We start from the raw sequence: 23191 nt of genomic DNA on the forward strand, positions 1-23191 counted from the left end.
GACCACGGCACAGCCAGGGAGAAGGCGATGCCCATTGAGAAAGACCTGGCGTCTCCTCCTCCCTGTACCGATGCTCAGTATTAACATACTGAGCGGGAAAACTGCAGGGGGGCACAACAAGGGAGTAGGATCGATATTTGAAAAAAAAACGGGCAGGGTGGCAGCATCAGTGGGGTTAGGGTTAGTAAAGGTATTAATCTAAACTAAAAATAAAAAATGAAAGGTCCTCTTTAAGGTGAGGAATTTGACTTCGCCATTCCAAAACTTTAACTTTATTCTACTTTAACATTCTTTGGTAGAACGACTTGTGCTTAGGGTCATTGTCTTGCTGCAAGACCCACGTTCTCTTGAGATTCATCTCTGTGACAGATGTCCCAATATTTTTCCTTTAGTATTGGCTGGTATAATTCAGAATTCATTGTTCCATCAATGATGGCAAGCTGTCCTGGTGCAGATGCAGCAAAACAGGCCCAAACCATGATACTGCCACCATCACGTTTCACAGACGGGATGAAGTTTTCCTTTCTCCAAACATAATTCAGCAGTGTTCTTTATTCATAGCATCAGCTTTCCTCTTGCAGTCCTGCAATGCACACGATTGTTGTCCATTGTCCTACTGATGCTGGACACCTGAACATGAACATTAGCTAATGTGAGAGAGACCTTTAGTTGCTTAGATGTTATCTTGGGTTTCTTTGTGAGTTTACAGACTATTACATGCCTTGCTTTTGTCATGATCTTTGTTGGTCGACCACTCCTGGGGAGGGTAATAATCATTGTTAGTTTGCTGCATTTGTACTCAATCCGTTTGACTGTAAATTGGTGGAATCTAAACTCTTTAGAGATGGTTTTGTAACCTTTTCCAGCCTTATGAGCATCAACAACTCCTCCTCTGAGGTTCTCAGAAATCTCCTTTGTTTTCCATTATACTCTTTCACAAACATGTATTGTGAAGCTCAGACTTTGTTAGATCCCTGTTCTTTAAATAAAACGGGTCGCCCTCTCACCTGTTATCCCATTGATTAAAAACTCCTGACCCTAGTTTCTAATGGTCACATAATTTTTTGGCATGTCCTGCAGCTGACCGTAGTAAAAACTACATCTCCCATGAGCACACCCATGATCTTGTGTGGTGTGCGCATGCTCAGCTGTACTTCTAACACAGCCAGGTGGAACATGGTAAAATGCATGCTTGACTTGTGCAGTTAGAAGGGCTAGAATCTGCATGCACAGGAAGAAAAGGACACCAGCAATGTAGACAGAGCCGGACGAGAGGGGATGAAGTAAACATCAGTCCAGTTACTGTCGAGTACTAGGGGACATGGCATCCTTGTTAATAGAACAGCGACATCAACATTATCATTCTGTATTAGTCCATTGGTTGTACCTATGATGAGAAGAAGGGATGATATCATAGAGAAGACAGAAAAACATAGCATAAGGAAGCTATGTAGACCATTCTTGGTCCCAGACGGGCATCAACTATCTTGCATGGTCACATATTGAGGCTTCTAAATCTTCTGCCGTATTTACTTTGTATGTGTCCCATTCAATTTTACAGTGTTAAATTCATAATTGTGCTAGACTGCTCTATGTCTAATGTACCTTTTCCCTGTAGTTGGGGAGCCTGATGCACGTACTTGGCTGGAGCAGCATGTAGTCCCTCAGTACTGGACGCCTCGGGCTAGCAGATTTTCACACAGTTTACATTTACATTCTAATCTAGCTGCTGTCTGGTAAGAAATGTGTTCTGTTCCTACCACTTCAGTTTTTGTGTCATATTTTCTGTCTAGCTAGGTAGTTTATAAAGTAGTTGTTTTAAGGGGCAGGTTCACTACCAGCAGTTTGGTGTAGATTTTGATGGAGTGCAGACAAAAAAAAGAGAACTGTGGATAGATGACTGCTTCTGCCACGATTGGTAGGATCAGCTGAATTGGCCGACCATCTAATGTGTTTGGCATTGCTCCTACTTTTGGCTCGGCTGAGCTTGCATGTGTGTAGGGGGGTAAGGGTCAGCCTACAGCTATCTAAAGTGTTTGTCCACCTTTAATTATTTTTATCATGTATTTATTTGTTTTAGGGCTCATGCACACGACCGTAGCCTGTTTTGCGGTCCACAAATTGCAGATTCGCAAAACACGAATATTGGCCATTTGTGTTCCACGTTTAGCGGAACGTCCTGGACTCTAAAGAACAGTCCTGTCCTTGTCTGTAAAACAGACAAAAATAGGAAGTGTTCTGTTTTGCGGATAACAGGGAATAGACATACATTTATGGCCCCATTGAAGTGAATTGGTCCGCATACAACCCGCACACAGGATGTGGAAAAAAAATACGTCTGTGTGCATGAGTCCTTAACACGAGCAGTTAATAATCAAATTATTCTGTATTTATTATCTAGGGATCAGCATTTATACACAACAGATCCTCTCTATACACCTGATGAGAAAATCTTTGTAACTGAAACCCAAGTGATTCGGGAGACGCTGTGGTAAGTAGACATTTCTTATGATTGACTATATCGGTAAGATTGGCATAGAGAGCGTTATTACAGCTACCTCCGGTGTATCCCCAGCATTGTTATGATACCAATCAGATTTTGATCAAGAAAGGGATACTCAAATAAAGGCACTAGTAGCAGAATCAAAACCTACCCAAAATTTAGAAGCTACCCTTGCAACCATTTTCATTAAAAGGGTTGTCCGAGTTATGAAAAAAATACATAGCGCTGTAAATCTGATGGTCAGCAATATATAATTGTTATTGCGTTATTGTCTTCCGGCATAGAGTTCCGTCGTCGGGGCTCTATGCCGGAAGAATCCTGATCAGTTTTATCCTAATGCATTCTGAATGGAGTGAAATCCGTTCAGGATGCATCAGGATGTCTTCAGTTCCGGAACGGAACGTTTTTTGGCCGGAGAAAATACCGCAGCATGCTGCGCTTTTTGCTCCGGCCAAAAATCCTGAAGACTTGCCGCAAGGCCGGATCCGGAATTAATGCCCATTGAAAGGCATTGATCCGGATCCGGCCTTAAGCTAAACGTCGTTTCGGCGCATTGCCGGATACGACGTTTAGCTTTTTTAGAGTGGTTACCATGGCTGCCGGGACGCTAAAGTCCTGGCAGCCATGGTGAAGGGGAGCGGGGGAGCAGCATACTTACAGTCCGTGCGGCTCCCGGGGCGCTCCAGAGTGACGTCAGGGCGCCCCAAGCGCATGGATCACGTGATCACATGGCACGTCAACCATGCGCATGGGGCGCTCTGACGTCACTCTGGAGCGCCCCGGGAGCCGCGCGGACTGTAAGTATACCGCTCCTACTATGGCAACCAGGACTTTAATAGCGTCCTGGGTGCCATAGTAACACTGAAAGCATTTTGAACACGGATCCGTCTTCAAATGCTTTCAGTACATTTGCGTTTTTCCGGATCCAGCGTGTAATTCCGGCAAGTGGAGTACACGCCGAATCCGGGCAACGCAAGTGTGAAAGAGGCCTAAGCTAAGCAAGTATTAGGCAAAAAAATAGATAAATAAATTTCCTTGTTTTCCTGGTTCTCTTCTGGCCCTTTGTTTACCTGCAATAACAACAATCTCTGCCCCTTCCCCTGCTCTGCAAAGGGAGTGAACAGATCCTGTGTCTATTCCCTGCCTGCAGTTACTCAGCAAAAACTTCAGTCCTGAGTCTGTGCTGCAGAAGGGGTTAAACGTTCCTGAAGAATCCAGGGAGAGGGCAGACAGCGGCAGCTCACCAGAGCAGGGAGGATGGCCAGCACTGTGACACACACAGATCTGCTCTCTCATGCTTGTGTACAAAACATCAGAGCAGGGAGAGAGGCTGACATCACAGGTCATGTGACCCTCATTGAAATCTGAGAAAAGAGAGACTGCAGATAAAGTAAGTCCATTGTAAACCCCCTACATTTGCCTAGTTAGAAACATACAAAGAACAAAAAAAAAAACTCGGACAACCCCTTTAATCCAATTCAGGTAAATAGAAATATTAAACAACTTTGGAAATGATCTTCTTTAAAAAAACAAACAAAAAAAACAACAACACTACCTTTTATATTGTGTTTACAGCTCCTATGCAGACCATTATGTTTCCATGGTGACCCTGTGTTGTCTTCTGATGCTGCAGTCATAGTCTTCCTATCTTCCACCTATTTCTTGCTACTCTACCAAATTTTAGGCTCCGTTCACACAAGCAAGTTTTCCGTGCGGGTGCGATGTGTGAAGTGAACGCATAGCACCCGCACTGAATCCTGACACATTCATTTCAATGGGTCTGTGCACGTAAGTGTTTGTCACACATCAGTTCTGCGGTGCGTGAGAATTACACGCAGCCCTGGCTCCATAGAGGTGAATTGGGTTTCTGTGAAAAACTCATTGCATCTGGATAACTTGCACTGCTTTTTTTTTTTTATTGCTTAGATTTTCCATAAAGTGACCCTCTTATCTCCTCTTACTGACCCTCATTTGCTGTGAAAGACATAAAAATACACAGTTGTATAGTCTATAATATTGGAGCACACCAGTGTTTGCCAAATGTGTGCTTACCTGCTATGGTTATACAACAGTAAAAGTGGAGTCAGGTTTGTAGTCCTCAGGATACTGTAGAGCAAGCTTGAATGAAGATGCAGCTGGTAAAGGCGAGTTTACATTGTGCTGTCAGGAGAAGGAATTGCAGAGATTTCAGGTGGAAATGGAGGTAGCACAAACTTTATTTGGACAATGCTTTTCAAACACGTTTCAATTGGTGTTCTCTGGTACTGATACTGGTACCTCATATGCTGGACCTAAAACGCGTTGTCCACAAAAAAATGTATGCAACTTGTATTTCCAACTGGTGCCTCTTCAGTTCCTTGTTCTGGCACCTATACCCATTGCATCTTCATTTAAGCCCCATTTGCTGAAGCATGTGTGGCCATTACCTGATAATAATGTTTTTTCACTTATGGTTTGGTAATTTTAGTATTTTATAATTATTCTACTTTCTCGCTCGTATCATTGGGGGACACAGGAGACCATGGGTATAGCTGCCGCTGCCACTTGGAGGTGACACCAGGCAAAAAAAAGTGTTAGCTCCTCAGCTATATCCCTCCTGCATACACTGAGCTAATCAGTTTTAGCTTGGTGTCTGTAGGAGGCAGACCTCCCTGTTTTGCAGGACGTCGTCTTTAGTTGTTTTTTTTTCCTTTTAGGTACGTGAAACAGACGCCTGGCCTCTTTGTTTACCCGGGGAGGAAGGCCGGTGTCGGTTCCCCACCGCCTGACCTCCCCCAAGAAGGCAAAAGTGGACCAGGGCGGCTCAGCTGCCCTGCACCCCGCCAGCCATGGGGTCATCTATTAGACTGCAACTTCCATTCTGGAGTTTGGTTGGCGGGGACTGTCCCCTGGGCGCGAAATCTCGCCCAGACAGCCTCCTTTTCCAGAAACCTGCTGAGCTCCGCCCCCGGCCTCTCTGTCCGAAAAAAAAAAAAAAAAAAAACAAAAAAAAAAAAAAAACCTTTCCCCATTACATGGCTGTGTAGTTTAAAATTAACCCCTTCTTGCCTTCAGTTGGGGCTTGGGGTGTCAGTTTTCGAATACACGACTATATGTTTATATTAAAATAAATAAAAAACTTATACTGGCACTATCAAGTGCTGAGTCTGGTGTCTGTTCCAGAATTAACCCCTCTGAGGTGGTGCATGTGCGCTCCCCCTCATGCGGATACTGCCACACTTCCCTGCAACAAGTCCACTGGATGTTTTTCATGCAACCCCCCCCTTCCATGGACACGCACTGGCACTGCGTTCCTCCTTCCTTAAGTGAAGTAGTTTCACTACCACTGGTTGCAGTACATTCGTACATCCATATTCCCCTCCTCCCATAGATGGGGTAGTGGCACTAACTATGTATACCGTGCATCCCGTCTTATGACCTTCCATCCATAGATGGACTAATTGCGCTACCCACGTATACCGTGCATCCTGTCGTGTTACTCACACCTCGGGTGGAGTAATTACCACTGGATGCCTCACATTCTGTAGCATTTCCCCCTCTCTCAGGTGGTGTAAATGCACTACCACTGCATACTGTACAGCCTGTTGCATTACCCCCCTCCTTAGGTGGCGTAATTGCACAACCACTGGATACTGTACAGCCTGTCGCATTACCCCCCTCCATAGGGTGGCATAATCGCACTACCACTCCATACTGTACAGCCTGTCGCATTACCCCCCCTCCATAGGTGGCGTAATCGCACTACCACTGCATACTGTTCAGCCTGTCACATTACCTCCCTTCATAGGTGGCGTAATTGCACGACCACTGGATACGGCACAGCCGGTCGCATTATTCCTTTCCATATGCAGAGTAATTGCTCTATCACTGGATAATATATCCTGCGTTATCTACTCCCACAAGTTAAGTATTCACATGTGAAGTAATTGCACCACCATTGGATACTATGTCTACTACGCAACAGCACTAGGTACTATATTTCCTATCATATTCTTCTTGTTCCACGGGGGCTGTATGCCAAGAGACGGTACCTACTATTAACCGGTCTGCCCCCACAAGCGGATTACGGGTGTTACCACTCGATACTGCAGCTACTACTGCATTATCCCCTTCGTTCTTTGTTGTAGGTTTTGATTGCCGACATGGCAGTCTCTGTCCTCCCAGGGTGTATCCTCACAACACCGCTTTAAGTCCCTGTGGGACTCCACACTAAAATGGTTGGTTATGATACTCGACACCTTCTTAGGTGGTGTATCTGCCCTAGAAGAGAATTCGGTGGTTACTAGCAAGCGGATTGAGTATTACACTGCCTCAATACTGTTTCCACTTCTAGCTCTCCTCCTTTTCAGGTTGCGTCTAGCACTCCATTCCATGGCTTCTACTTAATGTCCTCTTCTGGAGGTAGAGTATTTATGCTAGCACTAGAGATCGTAGCTACTACTGTAGGGCCTGATTCCCAGGTGGTGTGTCTACCCTGACTTTGGCTTTTGTGGCTACTACAGCCTCCTTCTCAGATGGAGTATTTACACTAGCACTACATATCATGGCTACTACTGTATGACCTTCTCAGGTATTGCGCTAGCCCTTGTTTTGGTGGTTACTATCTGTATGGGCTTCTTCTCAGGGGAAGGATTTGTGTTAGCACTCCATGCCACACTGCTCCTACTGAACAGTCCCCCCCCTTAGGTGGAGTATTTGCGTTGGTACTACATACCATGGCTCCTTCTGTATGGTCTCATCAGGTAGAGTATGGTGCTATGACCGTATACTATGGCTTCTACGGTATGACCTCCTCCTCAGGTGGAGTATTGCACCAGCACTAGTTCCTGTGGCTACTTCTGTCTGACCCCATTCTCAGGTGGAGAATTTGCCTTAGCCCTAAGTGCCTTGTTTACCACTGTTTTGTTCTCTTCTCATGCTTGGGGCTTACGTACCCCCTGCAAGCCATGGTGGCACCCACGTTGCTTTCCTCCTCACTTCTTGCATTTGCACTGGATATGGTTCTGTGGTTTCTACCACATTGCCTTCTGTTCAGTTCCATGTTTCTACACTGGCTCTGTATGCTGTAGCTTCTACTGCTTCTCTCCTTCTATAGGTGGAACCGTCACACTGGTCCTAGGTGTGGTGGTTCTGTCTACATTCCCTCTCAAGTAGATCTCCGGCTCATTTTACCCGATCAATGGATGCCGTTGCACCAGTAGGTGGGGTCTTTATGCTGGCGCTTGCAGTTTTAGCCGATTCGTCCACTCATTCCTGATGACATGGTCATCTGTAGTACTTTCATTCTCTGAACAGGTATTCGCATTAGTATGCATGCTATAGCTGATGAGCCATTCACTTCTGGTGCGCACTATTGCAGGGTTCTCCCTGGTTGGCATAGCCCCTTCATTTCTATGACATTGGTCTAACGCATGGTTCTCATTTCAAGCGGGACATTGGCGCTAACTGTTGATGCTGTGACACCATCAACACTGCCTCTTTTAAAAGATAAGTACTAGCTTTGACATGTCCTTATGTAGGGGGCACATACTGTGCATCAACTGCTTTTCCCTTCTCACTGGACGGGACTATGGTGCTGTCGCATGTTGCATGCCGATAGATGTTTCGTTGCTGGAACGCAACACCCTTTCGACGTTATGTGCATCCGCAAGACGAGTAATTGCGCTCCCCCTAAATTATGTTTCTGTCTACATGGCCAGTGTCCTTACTCCAGAGGTTGGGTTCTTACTGTTCTGGAACACCTGCACTATTTTTTCTTATGTCCAGATTTTCTCTGGTGTTTTTGTGACATCGGACATTCTCTCCTGGAGAAGTATTTCTCCTATCTGGGACCAATCTGTGCATTCCGCTGATGACCGCACTGTCCCCTTCAGGCAGAGTCACTACACGGTGACAGTAGATGGTCTGTGACGAATCTACAAACCTCCGATATTTTTGACGTCAGTTTTGCTTCTACCTATCACCAGGGTCTGCCTGATCCAGGCAGTTTGTGAAGTATCAAGCAGCTTCTTTTGTTAGAAGTCTCACAACAAACCTCTGCGGCTCTGGGTGCATCTGTCTTCCACAGTACCTGCTTCCTTTTTAAGCAGAGATGTATGCTGCGATCCTTATCTTTTGGATCGGCTTCCATGAGTGTATTCCGGCGAGTGTATGTGTTGTAGCCTGCTCTCTTTTGAGTTTCCTCAGGCTGTCTAATGCCAGTCATGATAAGGTTTTGGATCCAGCATCACTCGCAGTCTTCCTTTTGTTCAGTGGCGGAGGTTGCTTTGGCTGCACTCTTCTGCCGCATTGCTCTCTGCTGCACGGCTGAGATGTTATTGATCCTCGGGGACACAGTCTTTTCCTCTTAGACTATTCCCCATTTGTCTATCGTTTTTCATTTTTCTACCTCTGATTGGTTCCCATTGTGGCTTTTTGTCCCCCTTGGCCATCCCTTACCTCTGTCTTGAGTGATCATATTCTATACTTTTTAGTCTCTTCTCGTGCTAGATTCTTTACAAGGGAGTGGGTACTCGCTATTTTCTTTTACAAATTGGCCCACAGTGGTCTCCTCACATACCTGGGAGATACCTACAGGGCTAGTCCCGAGTTGAAGTATCCCATCCTGATACTTACACATTTGGTAAGGTCGTGTCTGGGTTTTCTTGTTGCTCATTTGCCAGGTCTCGTGCATACCCGGATTCTATAGGTTCATTTCAGTTGAGTAAACACCCCTCGGTTTTCCTTGGGGCCTATTGCCATGCAAGACATCCTGGGTTTCCAATCCAGGTCCCCACAGCATTTCTGTGGTCCTCGTTATCCGGAAGTACCTTCCGAACATCATCTTCAGTCGTCAGACATGCTTATCCTTCTTGTGGATATTATGTGCTGCTATCCACATCTTCTGAAGACTTTTTGCCCAGTCTAAGACGCTGTGCGTTCTACGCGCTCTGGCTGGCCTTCCTGGTTTATGCTCTTCCTGTCCTATTAAGAGTTCCTATGCATCCTTTCCCCACATTTCTGTGCGGGGCCTTATGACCGGCCTTAGATTTGTTCTAGGCTTTTATTCCCTCCCATTGGTACTGCTTTGGAACGTCCCATGGTCTTCTGTGTCTCCCAATGATACGAGTGAGAAAATAGGATTTTGTGTGCTTACCTGTAAAATCCTTTTCTCGCTGAGTTCATTGGGGGACACAGCACCCACCCAGTAAGTACATTGCTGGTTCTTTTTGGTGGGTCCCACCTGTTCTTGGTATTGACCCATCTCCAGCTCTCTTTCTTACAATTGGTTTCTGTTGGCTTCTCCTGGCTGCTTCTACTGCTTTTGTATAAACTGATTAGCTCAGTGTCTGCAGGAGGGGTATAGCTGGGGGGATGAGCTAACACTTTTTTGCTTAGTGTCGCTTCCTAGTGGCAGCAGCTATACTCATGGTCTCCTGTTTCCCCCAATGAACTCTGCGAGAAAAGGATTTTACAGGTAAGCACAAAAAATCCAATTTTTGCTGTAATAGACATCGGCGTTCTATGCAGTGACTTCCTGGAGAGCTGTGACAGACATGTGTTAACACCACAGCCAATGAGAGGGGACATTGCTGCCACAAGGAGGTAGAGAGCAGCACCCTAGACCAATGAGGAGACAGGAGGGTTGTCTCAGACTACACGAGACTCCCTGTAGGTGCTGTAGTTTAGTAACAGATCCAGAGCTTTAACATAGTGGAGCTGAGGCAAGGAGCAAGATCTGAGGAAGATAAATATTAGTAACTTGTAGGTTCTGACTTGCCTATCATCTTTGAGCTCCTGGAAAACTGCTTTAAAAGGGGTTCTGCAGTTTTTTTAAACTGATGATCTATCCTCTGCATAGATCATCAGCATCTGATCGGCAGGGGTCCAAACCCCGGGACCCCTGCCGATCAGCTGTTTGAGAAGGCAGCGGCGCTGGCAGTAGTGCCGCGGCCTTCTCGCTGTTTACCGCAAGGCCAGTGACGTCACGACTAGTATCAATGTCCTGGGCGGGGCTAAGCTCCATTCAGGTGAACAGAGCTTAGCCCCGCCCAGGCCAGTGATACTAGTCGTGACATCACTGGGCCTGCAGTAAACAGCGAGAAGACCGCTGCGCTACTGCCATTGCTGCTGCCTTCTCAAACGGCTAATCAGTGGGGGTCCCAGGTGTCGGACCAACGCCGATCAGATGTTGATGATCTATCCAGAGGATAGATCATCAGTTTAAAAAAAGAAATTGCAGAACCCCTCTAATTTAAAATAGGTAATGTTATTGCATCGGGTATAGTTTTGTTTTTTGCTGTGATTTTAATTTATTTATTTTCTTTTTAATGTTAGGTAAACTATATTTCTCGCCCAATTCCTTGGGGGACACAGGAACTCTTGGGGTATAGCTTATCTCCATAGGAGGCGTGACACTAAGTAAAAGACTGTTAAGCCCCTCCTCCAGCAGCTATACCCTCAGCCTGGAGAGAGAGACTTCCAGTTTTTTGCTTAGTGTCAAGGAGGCAAGACACCCTCTGCACTGCAGAGTTGTCTTTGTGAAGATTTTTTGATTTTTTACTTTTTTATTTTATTTTCACTTGATTTTTTTTCACAGGGACAACAGAGTCGCAGCAGACTTCTCTGTTTTCCCGGGGTTGAGCTGCGCCAGGGCCGGTTATCCGCCCTGCTGCCTCCCCCACAGAAGAAAAGGAGGACCAGGGCAGCTCTTGCTCCCCTGCATCCCGCCAGCACTGGGTCGCCCACCTGCAAGCCCCTCTCCAGCTACTGTCACTTCTGTGCCAGTGGCTGAAGGGGCGGCCCCAGCTGGATGGACAAGAGGGTGAAGACATCACATGGTGAGGTGGCTAGTGCAGCCATTCCGCTCCCCCGCTCCCCCTCCCTCCCTCCCTCTCCCTTCCTTGTGACTTCCTCTCCTCCGCTCTGTCTGTACTCCGTTCTGCTGACCTTGTTGCTCCGACTCTGGGGCGGCCTGTCGGCGGTGTCTTAATACTTGTCAGTACTAGCGGCGCTCATGGGAGGGTTGTTAGGAGCGGCCGGGTCTTGTGATGGCCGTTCGCGCAGGGCCGCTATTCTACAGGCCCCTGTCTTTTCGGCTCCTGCCTTTCGCTTCGCTGCGGCGTGGGACATGTGGTGATTGGATGCGCGGATTGAATCGCGCGCGCGCGCGAAATTGTGTTCGGCGGGGGGCGGAGTTTTTTTCGTTGCCGCGTCCTGCTGGTTTTCAGTCAGGGGCCGGATGTTCTTCTTCCCGCGCCTCACTGGTCCCGCCTCCTCTCGTGCCTGCGTGATTCTGTGATCCTCACTTCAGAACGGACCACTGCTTGCCGCCGCTGATCTGCTGCTGTTGCCGCTGCCGTTCTGCTCCTCTGTGACCTGGTAGGACTGTTGACCCTTTCCTCCACTGCAGCCCCCTGGCCTGGACGCAGTTTTTTTCCACCAACATGTCTGACCCCTTAGTGCCTGCGGGACCCTGGTATCATACCTGCACCGCATGTAAGGCGCCCCTTCCTCAAGGGCAGCCTGACCCGCATTGTTCGCTTTGCAAAGACCCATCGCAGGGTCCGCCGTCTGTTGTGTCACCCCCTGGCCTGTTGGATCCCCCTGACTGGGCTAGATCCCTCTCCCAGGCTGTGGTTAGTCTCACTAGCGTTGTGGGCCGACTTGCAGATGTGTTGCCCTTGTCGCAGCCGGATGATTCCCCTGCTGGGCCCTCCGGGTCCGCTGTCCTGGCCGACCCGTCTGAGTCTCTCTCTGCAGGCGATTCCTCCAGAGTCCGCCAATCCCAGAAGCGGTCTAGGGCGGATCACCGGTCATCCTCGGATGCCTCGGTATCCCCCCCAAGGGTGCGTTCTCAGTCGGGCCCTTCCTCCTTGCAGGATTTGCCCTCTGAAGGGGAGCTGGTTGATTCCGATTGGGATATGGATTCGGCGCTGCCTTCAAAGCTGGCTTCCGCTGTGGGCCACCTCATAAACAGTATCCGTGATACCTTTAAAATTCGCGATGATCCTCCTGATCCTGAGAAAACCAGTGTTTCCTTTTTTCGCCAGAAGCAGGCTTCAGCGGTTTTTCCTCTCCATGCTGACTTTTCGTCAGTGGTTTCTAAGGCCTGGGCCCGTCCTGATGCACGGTTTACCCCGCCAAAAAAGTTAGATGTTTGTTATCCGTTTCCTGCGGATTGCATCACAAACTGGGCGTCTCCTCCTAAGGTCGACCCCCCTGTGGCCCGTTTGTCCAAGAGCACGGCTATTCCCGTCGCAGATGGTTCTTCCTTACAATCCACTGAAGATCGTCGTATAGAGGCCCTTACAAAGGGTGTCTTTTCGGCCTCCGGATCCGCGCTTAGGCCAGTCTTTGCTTCCGCTTGGGCGGGTAAGGCGGTTTCAGAATGGGCATCTCAGCTGGATCTGGAGCTTGAATCTGACGTCCCTATTCAAGACCTCCGTGCCCTGGCTCAACTTATCGTTCAGGCTGGAAAATTTGTATGTGAAGCATCCCTGGATGCAGGGGCTCTTATTGCCCGTTCGTCTGCTCTGGCCGTGGCGGCTAGGAGAGAGCTTTGGTTAAAGGTTTGGTCGGCGGACGCCGCGTCAAAGCGGTCTCTTACTAGCCTTCCTTTCTCTGGTGCTCGTTTGTTCGGAACCCGTTTGGATGAAATCATCTCGGAAGCCACGGGGGGGAAGAGTACCCATCTTCCCCAATCCAAGGCTAGGAGCTCCACTCGTGGTCGTCCCACCTTCTCCCGTTTCAGGTCTTCTCGTAGGGCTTCCGCTCCTCGCTCCGCCTCTGGTCCGTCCGCTAACCCTGTCCAGGACAGGCGTAAGAAACCCTTTTTTCGGACCCAGCCCTCCTGGCGCAAATCTCAACCTGCTCGCGCTCCCGCGACCAAGCAGCCCCCCGCCTGAAGGTGCGCCCCCACCCACCCGGGTGGGGGGACGTCTCCTCCTGTTCAGGGACTTCTGGCAGGCGCACGTCTCCGACGCCTGGGCTCTCGAGGTTGTGTCTTCCGGATACAATCTCGAGCTTGCGTCCCTTCCCCCAGTTCGGTTCTTTCGCTCTCGGGTTCCCCGGGATTCCCGAGGGGCGGCCGATTTCTTTGCTGCCGTTCGGACTCTTCTAGACAAAGGGGTCATCATCCCGGTTCCTATGGGAGACAGGTTCAAGGGGTTCTATTCGAACCTTTTTGTGGTCCCCAAGAAGGAGGGTTCGGTGCGACCCATTCTGGATCTGAAACGGCTGAACCGATTCCTTCGTCTTCAGCGGTTCCGGATGGAGTCTCTCAGGTCGGTGGTGGCCTCTCTGGAACAGGGGGAGTTCCTGGCCTCCATCGACATCCAGGACGCCTACCTTCACATTCCAATCGCACGGTGTCATCAGTGCTTTCTGCGTTTTGCAGTGGGGTCCGAACACTACCAGTTCGTTGCCCTTCCCTTCGGGCTGGCGACGGCCCCTCGTGTTTTCACGAAGGTCCTGGCCCCGGTCCTCGCCTTACTTCGCTCCAGGGGAGTTTTTCTGCTTCCATATCTGGACGATCTCCTAATCAAGGCGCCTTCTCTGTCACTGACTTCAGCCAGCGTGGATCTCTCGCTGCAGACCTTGCGCCAGTTTGGTTGGGTTATCAACCTACCCAAATCCTCTCTTGTTCCTTCCCGGCAATTGGTCTTTCTGGGGATGCTGCTGGATACCGATTCTGCGGTGGTTCGTCTTCCGTTGACGAAGCGCCTGCTCCTCCATCGGTCGGTTCGGAGCCTTCTGTCCCACCGCCGTCCTTCTTTCCGGTTCAGCATGCGGGTCCTGGGTCAGATGGTGTCCTGCTTCGAGGCGATTCCTTACGCGCAGTACCACTCCCGCACCTTTCAGACGGCCATCCTGTCCGCTTGGGACAAGTCCCAGGAGAGTCTGGATCGGCATTTTCCCCTTTCCCCCCAGGTTCGCTCCTCTCTCCTCTGGTGGCTGCGGACCCCTCTTCAGGGGAAGTCCTTCCTGCCATTGACTTGGCTGGTGATTACCACCGATGCCAGTCTGCGGGGTTGGGGGGGAGTGTTTCCTCCCCGGTCCGTCCAGGGCACTTGGTCTCCGTCGGAGTCCAGACTGCCGATCAATGTTCTGGAGCTGAGAGCCATTCTTTTCTCGCTCCGACACTGGACTTCGTTGCTGCAGGGTCGCCCTGTTCGGGTCCAGTCGGACAATGCCACGGCTGTGGCGTACATAAATCACCAGGGGGGCACTCGCAGCGCGGCGGCGATGAGGGAGGTGTCTCTGATCCTTCGCTGGGCGGAGGTTCATGTTCCGGCCCTTTCGGCCATTTACATTCCGGGGGTGGACAATTGGGCGGCGGATTTCCTCAGTCGGACGACGATCGACCCGGGGGAGTGGTCTCTGCACCCCGACGTCTTCGAGTCTCTTTGTCTCCGTTGGGGTCGTCCGGACGTGGATCTCATGGCCTCCAGATTCAACCACAAACTTCCCATCTACGTGGCCAGGGCCAAAGATCCGGACGCTTACGGCGCGGACGCGCTCGTCCTCCCCTGGACGGAGTTTTCGCTCCTCTACGTGTTTCCGCCCCTGCCTCTTCTTCCGCGGGTCCTTCGGAAGATTGCGGCGGAAGGCACGCCAGCAATCCTAATCGCCCCGGACTGGCCGCGTCGTCCGTGGTACGCCGACCTTATGTTGCTTCTGGCAGACGCTCCCTTGCCTCTGCCTCTCAGAGAAGACCTCCTCTCTCAGGGGCCGATCTTCCACCAGCATTTAGGGTCGCTACGTTTGACGGCGTGGCTATTGAAACCGCGGTCCTGACGCGGCGGGGGTTTTCGGCTGACGTGGTCCGTACCATGATTCGTGCGCGGAAACCGGCCTCGGCCAGGATTTATTATCGTACCTGGCGGGCCTATTTGGCTTTCTGTGAGGCCTTGGGGACTCCCCCTCTGAGGTTTTCCCTTCCTACGGTCTTGTCTTTTTTGCAATCTGGTCTGGTTCTGGGCTTGGGTCTCAGTACCCTGAAGGGTCAGATTTCGGCTCTTTCGGTTCTTTTTCAGCGTCCGCTGGCTCCGCTCGGTCCGGTTAAGACCTTTCTTCAGGGGGTTGCTCATTGTGCTCCCCCCTATCGCCCTCCTGTTCCTGCTTGGGATCTAAACATTGTGTTGGCGGCTCTCCAATCTTCCCCTTTCGAGCCTCTGCGCAAGGTTTCCCCTCGCTTGTTGTCTTGCAAAGTTTTCTTTCTCGTCGCTATCACGTCTCTTCGGCGTGTGTCTGAGTTGGCGGCTCTTTCTTGCGTGGAGCCCTTCTTGGTTTTTCACCAGGACAAGGTGGTTCTCCGTCCTGTTCCGGAATTTCTTCCGAAGGTGGTGTCCGCCTTTCACCTGAATGAGGATATTGTCCTTCCTTCTCTGTGTCCGACCCCGTCGCATCCCCGGGAGCGGGAGCTTCACCGTCTGGATGTTGTTCGGGCTCTCAGGATCTACCTGGATGTGACCAGACCCTTTCGGCGTACGGATTCTCTGTTTGTGGTTCCGGAGGGTCCGCGCAGGGGGCTGGCGGCGTCTAAGGTGGTTGTTGCCCGCTTTCTCAAGATGGCTATTGTTGAGGCTTACCGTGCTCGGGGCAGGGATCCGCCCTTTGGTGTTACCGCTCATTCTACCAGAGCGGTCGGGGCTTCCTGGGCTCAGCGTAATCGTGCCTCGGCTGAACAACTGTGCAAGGCGGCCACCTGGTCTTCTTTGCACACGTTCACCAAGTTTTACAGGGTGAACACTTATGCCTCGGCGGATGCTGCTTTGGGCCGCTTGGTCTTGCAGGCGGCGGTGCCTTAATGTTTACGGTGCCTGGTTCGCTTTGATTGTGGTCCCTCCCTGTTTGTGGACTGCTTTTGAACGTCCCAAGAGTTCCTGTGTCCCCCAAGGAATTGGGCGAGAAAACGAGATTTTTGTATAACTTACCAGTAAAATCTCTTTCTCGCTCTTCCTTGGGGGACACAGCGCCCGCCCATTATTTTTTTGTTGGCCTTCGGGTGTTTTTTTCGGACTTGTTGGTATTGGTTTGGTTACTCCTTGCCTTTGTCTTGCACTACTTGGGCACATAACTGGAAGTCTCTCTCTCCAGGCTGAGGGTATAGCTGCTGGAGGAGGGGCTTAACAGTCTTTTACTTAGTGTCACGCCTCCTATGGAGATAAGCTATACCCCAAGAGTTCCTGTGTCCCCCAAGGAAGAGCGAGAAAGAGATTTTACTGGTAAGTTATACAAAAATCTCGTTTTTGTCTCTTTCAGGTTACTTTCAGGCGTGAAGAAGCTTTTTATATTTCACTTAAATGATGGAAAAGTTACTGTCAGGAATGACATTGTTGTGACACATATGACACATGTAGGTTGATAAGATTATTTTTATCCTGACGTCTACATTTAAATCTAGGACCCAGATATTGATGACCTATTCTCAGGATAGCTGATAAATCTCACATTGGTGGGGTTCAGATGAGCGCTGCGACCTCTTCATACTATACCAAGCACAGTGCCCTACGTTGTATAGCAGCTGTGCTTGGTATTGCAGCTCAGCCCCATTCACTTGAAAGATACTGAGCAGCAGAAAGGCGACGTGACTGATGGATGTGATGTCAGAGGCCTACAGATCATCAGACCCCCACCGATCAGCTATTGATGGCCCATCCTAAGGATAGATCGTCAGTATTTGAGTCCTGGACAACCCTTTTAAGATTTGCCTGTGTATTAGTTAGATTAATTAATTACTGAAAATGTTTTCCTAGCACCTCTAAATCATGTATCTTATTGATAAGATCTGAAATATTACTGCTGTCATGTGATTATGAATACTTTGCGGGAGATTTATCGAAAGCGGTACAAAGGAAAACTGGCTTATTTGCCCCTAGCCAACATTTAGATTCCACCTTTTTTTTTTCAAAAACAGACCCCAAAAATACACTAGCTCCAAACAAGGTAATGGCTGTGCACGGCTAAATTAGAATCCCCACATCAAAACAAACATAATAGATACACAGCACATGATCAGTCTAAATAAATATTTTATTAATTACATATCTAGTAACATATAAAAACCAGTAGCAGCGGCATACATATACAGCAGAGAAACCGAACCATAATGACTATATCCTATACCAAAGAAAAGACCTATTGATGAATAGTACTAATATGTAGTGCCCATCCTCACCATTATAAGGGATTGGAAAGATACCGAAAATTGCATAGTGCAACCCTTTATTTCAAGAAAACCAAATTACATTTGGAAGGGAGAAGTCACATTTCTACAATAAATACATCAGAATAAAGTGCCTTGTGTAATATGTCATATACAGAGTTCATCAGGGAGTACATAATGAAACGAGTAATGCCGACCAGTGTGGCTCTGACCCCGAACCGCATTTCGCATATCACTTCCTCAGGGGATGAATACACTGTGTGCTCACTAGCTATATATATACCCTACTAATTACTATAACATAAAAAATCAGTGGGAATACCTTATTAAAGTGCCAGCACATATGCTTCCTGGATGTTCATGGCGTGCGTTCCACTCTGGAACGCATGACATCACTTCCTTTCCATTACTAGGGACCTCCCACCTCCCTAAGCTGCTAGATTTCTCAATATAATGCTAATAAATCCTGAAGATCAGAAAAGACCTAAGGCCAGATAATGAAAAAGAGAGGAAGAGAGAGGGAATTTATATATCGAATAGAAGCAGCAATTCTTCACCTAGGAGCGTACAACAGCGCTCATGGATATCAGGCATGCGTTCCACCCTGGAGCGCATCTCGTTGCCACCTCTCAGGGCAAGAGAGAGCACTGCGCTCTTATCGTGGGATGTGTCTCAGTACTCCTGGAAATCCGGCGTGCGCTTCACTCTGGAACGCACCGCTCCATTATCAGCTTGCATCGCAGTAACACATACCGTGCTCTATTAGTTCCATATACCCTTTATACATAAACCACTGTACGTGAACAATTGATGGTGGATAAACAATCATGAAAACATAAAAAAATAAGAAGTATAATAAAATGTAATAAATATGAAGAAGAATGTGTAATAATGCTCATGATATACTGTATGTATATAATCACATTTCAATCATGATTAAAAATAATAATACATTTCTCATCCGTATCATTGGGGGACGCAGGCTTGACCATGGGTATAGCTGCTGCCACTAGGAGGCGACACTAAGCACAAAAGTGTGAGCTCCTTCCTACAGGGACTAAGCTCAAACAGTTTTAGCTTGGTGTCCATAGGAGGCAGACCTCCTTGCTTTGCAGGTCTGGTAATTCCCCTCCCCCTCCCTTTTTCTCTCTAGCTGCCTGCACCCCCACCCAGGAGACGGGAGACCAGGGGGTTCCTAAGCCCGCTGCTTCTTCCTGGTTTTCAGAAGACGAGGACCACCAGAGGTTCCTAAAGCCTCTGCATTCTGCCAGCATTCGGGTGACCACGGCCGCCCCCTCCGTTTCTGGTGTAGCAGCCCTCCCCAATGGGCCGCACACCGAAGGTGGTGACACGCTGGAACCAGGGGGGCAGAACACGCCAAACGGGTAAGTATTCCTGGCTCCAACCCCCCCCCCCCCTCCCCCATTTCAGGTTACTTGCTGTGGATGGCCCCCACAAAGCTTTGTCCCCCCAGGCGGGGAAAGGGTTAACAGCAGTGTGGCTGCTCTTCTGTGGGGGTGGCGGGTAAAGGGTAGCCCTCTGTTCTTGCCAAACTTCTTTCTGTGACAAAATCCCGCCCCCACCTGTTTCTTGCAGAGTTATTCTCCTCCGCCGGGGCCACTTGTAAATTGAGGCCCCGGCTTCTACTGCTGCTTACTTTTGATCCGCTCGGCTTGGGCTCCTTGCGGCAGCACCGCTATACGGGTGGTGGGGAGGAGAGACCTCCAGTTGGTGCGCCAGCGCTACTTTTAATGATCGCAGACTCCATTAGGGGGGTGGGGCATGAGTTCTCCCCGCTTTACCCTCCATCTAGCTTCCTGGTGCAAATTCTTTGCACTTGTTCTGAGTCTGCCCATTTCCTGCTCAGGAGGACCTCTGCGAACTCTGGCACCAGGTTTTTTCCGGACAGGCTGCAGGAAGGGACACAGCCCGGGTAATCTCTTTCCCCCCTTCCTACAGGGTCTAACGTTAGCTCTCCTACCTTTCACTACAGGTACTCACTATGTCCGAACCCAGATGCCAGGCCCCAGAGTCGGCGGTCACTTCCATGCAACATTTTGCCAGTGCTTGTTGTCGCTCAAAATTCCCATTCGGTCAGTTGGATCCCCTCTGCTCCTCTTGCTATGCTCCACCGCCAAGTGGCTCTGACCCTGTCCCAGTCATGCCCCCCCCCCCCCCACTGCCCAGCCAATGGTAGAGCTGGAGTGGGTGCACTCTTTGTCTAAGATGGTGCAGAACTTTTCCCAGTCCAACAGGGTCATTGTGGAAATGCTGGGGCGTTTGGCCGTGCGGCCACCCTCTGACCAGTCAGACTTTGGGGATCCCTCTGCTACTGCCCATCGCGGCGTCCTGCAAAACAGGCCAGACCAACCTTTGCTCAAAGGGCGTCTGTGTCCGCAGTTTACTCTATATCCCCGCCACCTCCTAGGGAGTCCCGCTCCGACGCGTCCTCATTAGAAGAGGCGTGTCCTGAGGATAGGTTGTCAGACGCTGACTTTGTCTCATTGGAGGACCAGTCTTCCAAACTGTCCGCTATGGTAAACAATCTCATTGCAGCGGTTATAGAAACCTTACAGATTTAGGACCCTACGGCCTCGTCTGCCGGTTCTGGTTTTTCCTTCAGGCCATCCTGTCGCTCGCCAAAAGTTTTCCCCAACCACCCGGAATATGATTCCTCCCTTTCCATGGAATGGAGCTTCCCTGACAGGCGTTTTGCTTTGCCAAAATGCTTAGACGTCTTATATCCCTTTCCAGAGGATTTAACAAAGTGGTCCTCCTCTCCTATTGTTGACCCTCCGGTCAGGGCCGTTTGAAGGAATTTGGGGGCCCCAAGCAAAATAGACGCTACGACGCACGCAAAGCCTACAGGAACCACAGTATGGCCATACAGTTTAAGTTCACCCACACTTTATATAAATAAAAAAGGAGGTTTACAGTGCAAATACTGCTGTTGCATTTAATGTGCATGAAATTTGAACAGTGCCATCCACAGATCCCCCTCCCCTAAACAGTGCCATCCACAGATCCCCCCCCCTCCCCTAAACAGTGCCATCCACAGATCCCCCCCCCTCCCCTAAACAGTGCCATCCACAGATCCCCCTCCCCTAAACAGTGCCATCCACAGATCCCCCCCCCTCCCCTAAACAGTGCCATCCACAGATCCTCCCTCCCCTAAACAGTGCCATCCACAGATCTCCCCCCTAAACAGTGCCATCCACATATCCCCCTCCCCTGAACAGTGCCATCCACAGATCCCCCCCCCTAAACAATGCCATCCACAGATCCCCCCTAAACAGTGCCTTCCACAGATCCCCCCCTCCCCTAAACAGTGCCATGATGGCACTGTTTAGGGGAGGGGGGATCTGTGGATGGCACTGTAGGGGGATCTGTGGATGGCACTGCCATCCACAGATCCCCCTACAGTGCCATCCACAGATCCCCCTCCCCGACGCTCACAGCAGTATATTTATAAACTAACTAATCAGTAACTACTTTAACTTTAATCATTGCTCATTGCTGAGCTCTTTACTTGGATTATTTGGATATCTTACTTTGTCTTAGCTCCGGTAACACAGCAGGCAGTGCAGGCAGCGCTCACTCACTGACGTCACGCGCCTGCACCGCCTAGTGGGAGGAGCAGGCGCGTGACGTCGGTCAGTGAGTGAGCGCCGCCCCCTGCACTGCCTGCTATTACCGGAGCTAAGACAAAGTAAGATATCCAAATAATCCAAGTAAAGAGCTCAGCAATGATTAAAGTTAAAGTAGTTACTGATTAGTTAGTTTATAAATATACTGCTGTGAGCGGCGTGGCCCTGTATATTCTAACCCCCAGGCAAGCGTCCCCGTCACCATGGGAACGCCTGGGGGTTAGAATATACCATCGGGCACCGGCTCTGCTTGGCCCCGGGCCAGCTTGGGGCCCCAACCAGCTCGGGGCCCCAAGCAATTGCTTGTTTTGCCTGTTGGGTAGCGACGGGCCTGCCTCCGGTATCCCGCCTGGCTAAGAATACCACCTTGCCTATGGTGGATAGGGCTTCCTTCTCGGGCCCGAGGGATAAGAGATTGGAATCTTTTGCCAAATTTGCTTTTGAAGCAGTTGGCACTGCCCTACACCCTGTTTTTGCCTCTACATGGGTTAGCAAGCCTATGACCGAGTGGGCAAACAAGCTACATCAGGGCCTCGCCTCGGGGGACTCCTCTGAGGAACTTTCAGATATTTCCCACGCCAGCTCTTACATCTGTGAGGCCTCTCTGGACGCAACCAGGCTTTTGGCCAGCTCTTCAGCCCTTTTGGTGGCTATTCGCTGTACCCTGTGGCTATCTTGCTGTGCGGCGGACAATGCCTCTAAACGAGCCTTGACGTTCCTCCCCTTTGCAGGTGACAGGCTTTTCGGCAAGCGTCTGGATGAGATTAACTCTGATGCTACAGGGGGTAAAAGCACCCATTTTCCGCAGAGTAGGACGCGCTTCAACAGGTTCTAAAAGAGCAGACCTCTTTTTTGGCCCTTTCGGAGTTCCTCCAGCCCAAAGCGGCCAGCCAACAAATCTGCCCCAGAGCAGAAGCGCAAGCCATCTTTCAAGCCTCGCTGTCACACCTGTGACAGGTGTTAGAAGGGTTGAAAGACTGACTGCACATGAGTGATCTGACCGCCTCTTTTGGTTTCACTTTGTGTATTGCTGGTTTGTCAGGTGTGGGTCGTGACCTTTACCTCTCCCTATTTAGTCTGACTTTACCCATCACTCCTTGCTCTGGATAGCTTCATTTGGTTTTGGAAGAGCTGGAGTGTAGTTTTTGTTGAAGTCCTGTTCATCCTTTATCCTCAGAAGTTAAGTTAGGGTGTCGGAACTAGCGGCTCTTTCCTGTTGGTCGCCCTTCCTTATCCTCCATCAGGACAAGGTAGCACTTCGCCCTGTCCAGTCATTCCTTCCGAAGGTCGTGCCGGCATTCCATCTCAAAGAAGAGATCATTCTCCCTTTCTTTTGTCCTGCCCTGTCTCATCCTCGTGAGCAGTCGCTCCACACTCTGGATTTGGTTCGGGCCGTTTGCATCTATCTGTCTCAGACGTCCTCTTTCCGGCGGACGGATTCATTATTCATCATTCCAGAGAGACCGAGACGAGGGCTGGCTGCGTCCAAAGTTTCCATTTCCCGATGGATTTGTTTTGCCATTGTGGAAGCGTACCGCATCAGTAACCGGGCTCCACCCTTCCAGGTTACTGCTCATTCTGCTTGGGCAGTGGCGGGCCTCTTGGGCAATACATCATGGGGCTTCAAACCTTCAGGTGTGCAGGGCGGCTACCTGTTCGTCTTTACACACCTTTTCCAAATTTTACACACCTTTGCATCTTCTGACACTTCTCTGGGGCGTAGAGTTTTGCAGACGGCGGTTCTCTGATTGGCCAGAGGGCTTCTTCGTTTATGGTCCACCCCTGGGACTTCTCTTTAACGTCCCACAGTCAAGCCTGCCCCCCCCCCCCCCAACCCAATGATACAGATGAGAGAACTAGATTTTTGTATTTATTGTAAAATCTGTTTCTCTT

The 23191-nt window shown here is 49.7% G+C and overlaps 1 protein-coding gene across 1 annotated transcript in view; it reads left to right on the forward strand.

Moving 5' to 3' along the window:
* Window positions 1-23191, forward strand: part of TUBGCP5 (tubulin gamma complex associated protein 5) — a 67222-nt gene that overhangs the window by 12115 nt on the left and 31916 nt on the right. The window contains exons 7-9 of the mRNA XM_044286095.1: window positions 1619-1736; window positions 2402-2491; window positions 16748-16841. Of these exons, the coding sequence (XP_044142030.1) occupies window positions 1619-1736; window positions 2402-2491; window positions 16748-16841 (302 nt within the window). The remainder of the gene's footprint in view (window positions 1-1618; window positions 1737-2401; window positions 2492-16747; window positions 16842-23191) is intronic.

Source organism: Bufo gargarizans, chromosome 3, assembly GCF_014858855.1.
Source record: "Bufo gargarizans isolate SCDJY-AF-19 chromosome 3, ASM1485885v1, whole genome shotgun sequence".
Taxonomy (NCBI): domain Eukaryota; kingdom Metazoa; phylum Chordata; class Amphibia; order Anura; family Bufonidae; genus Bufo; species Bufo gargarizans.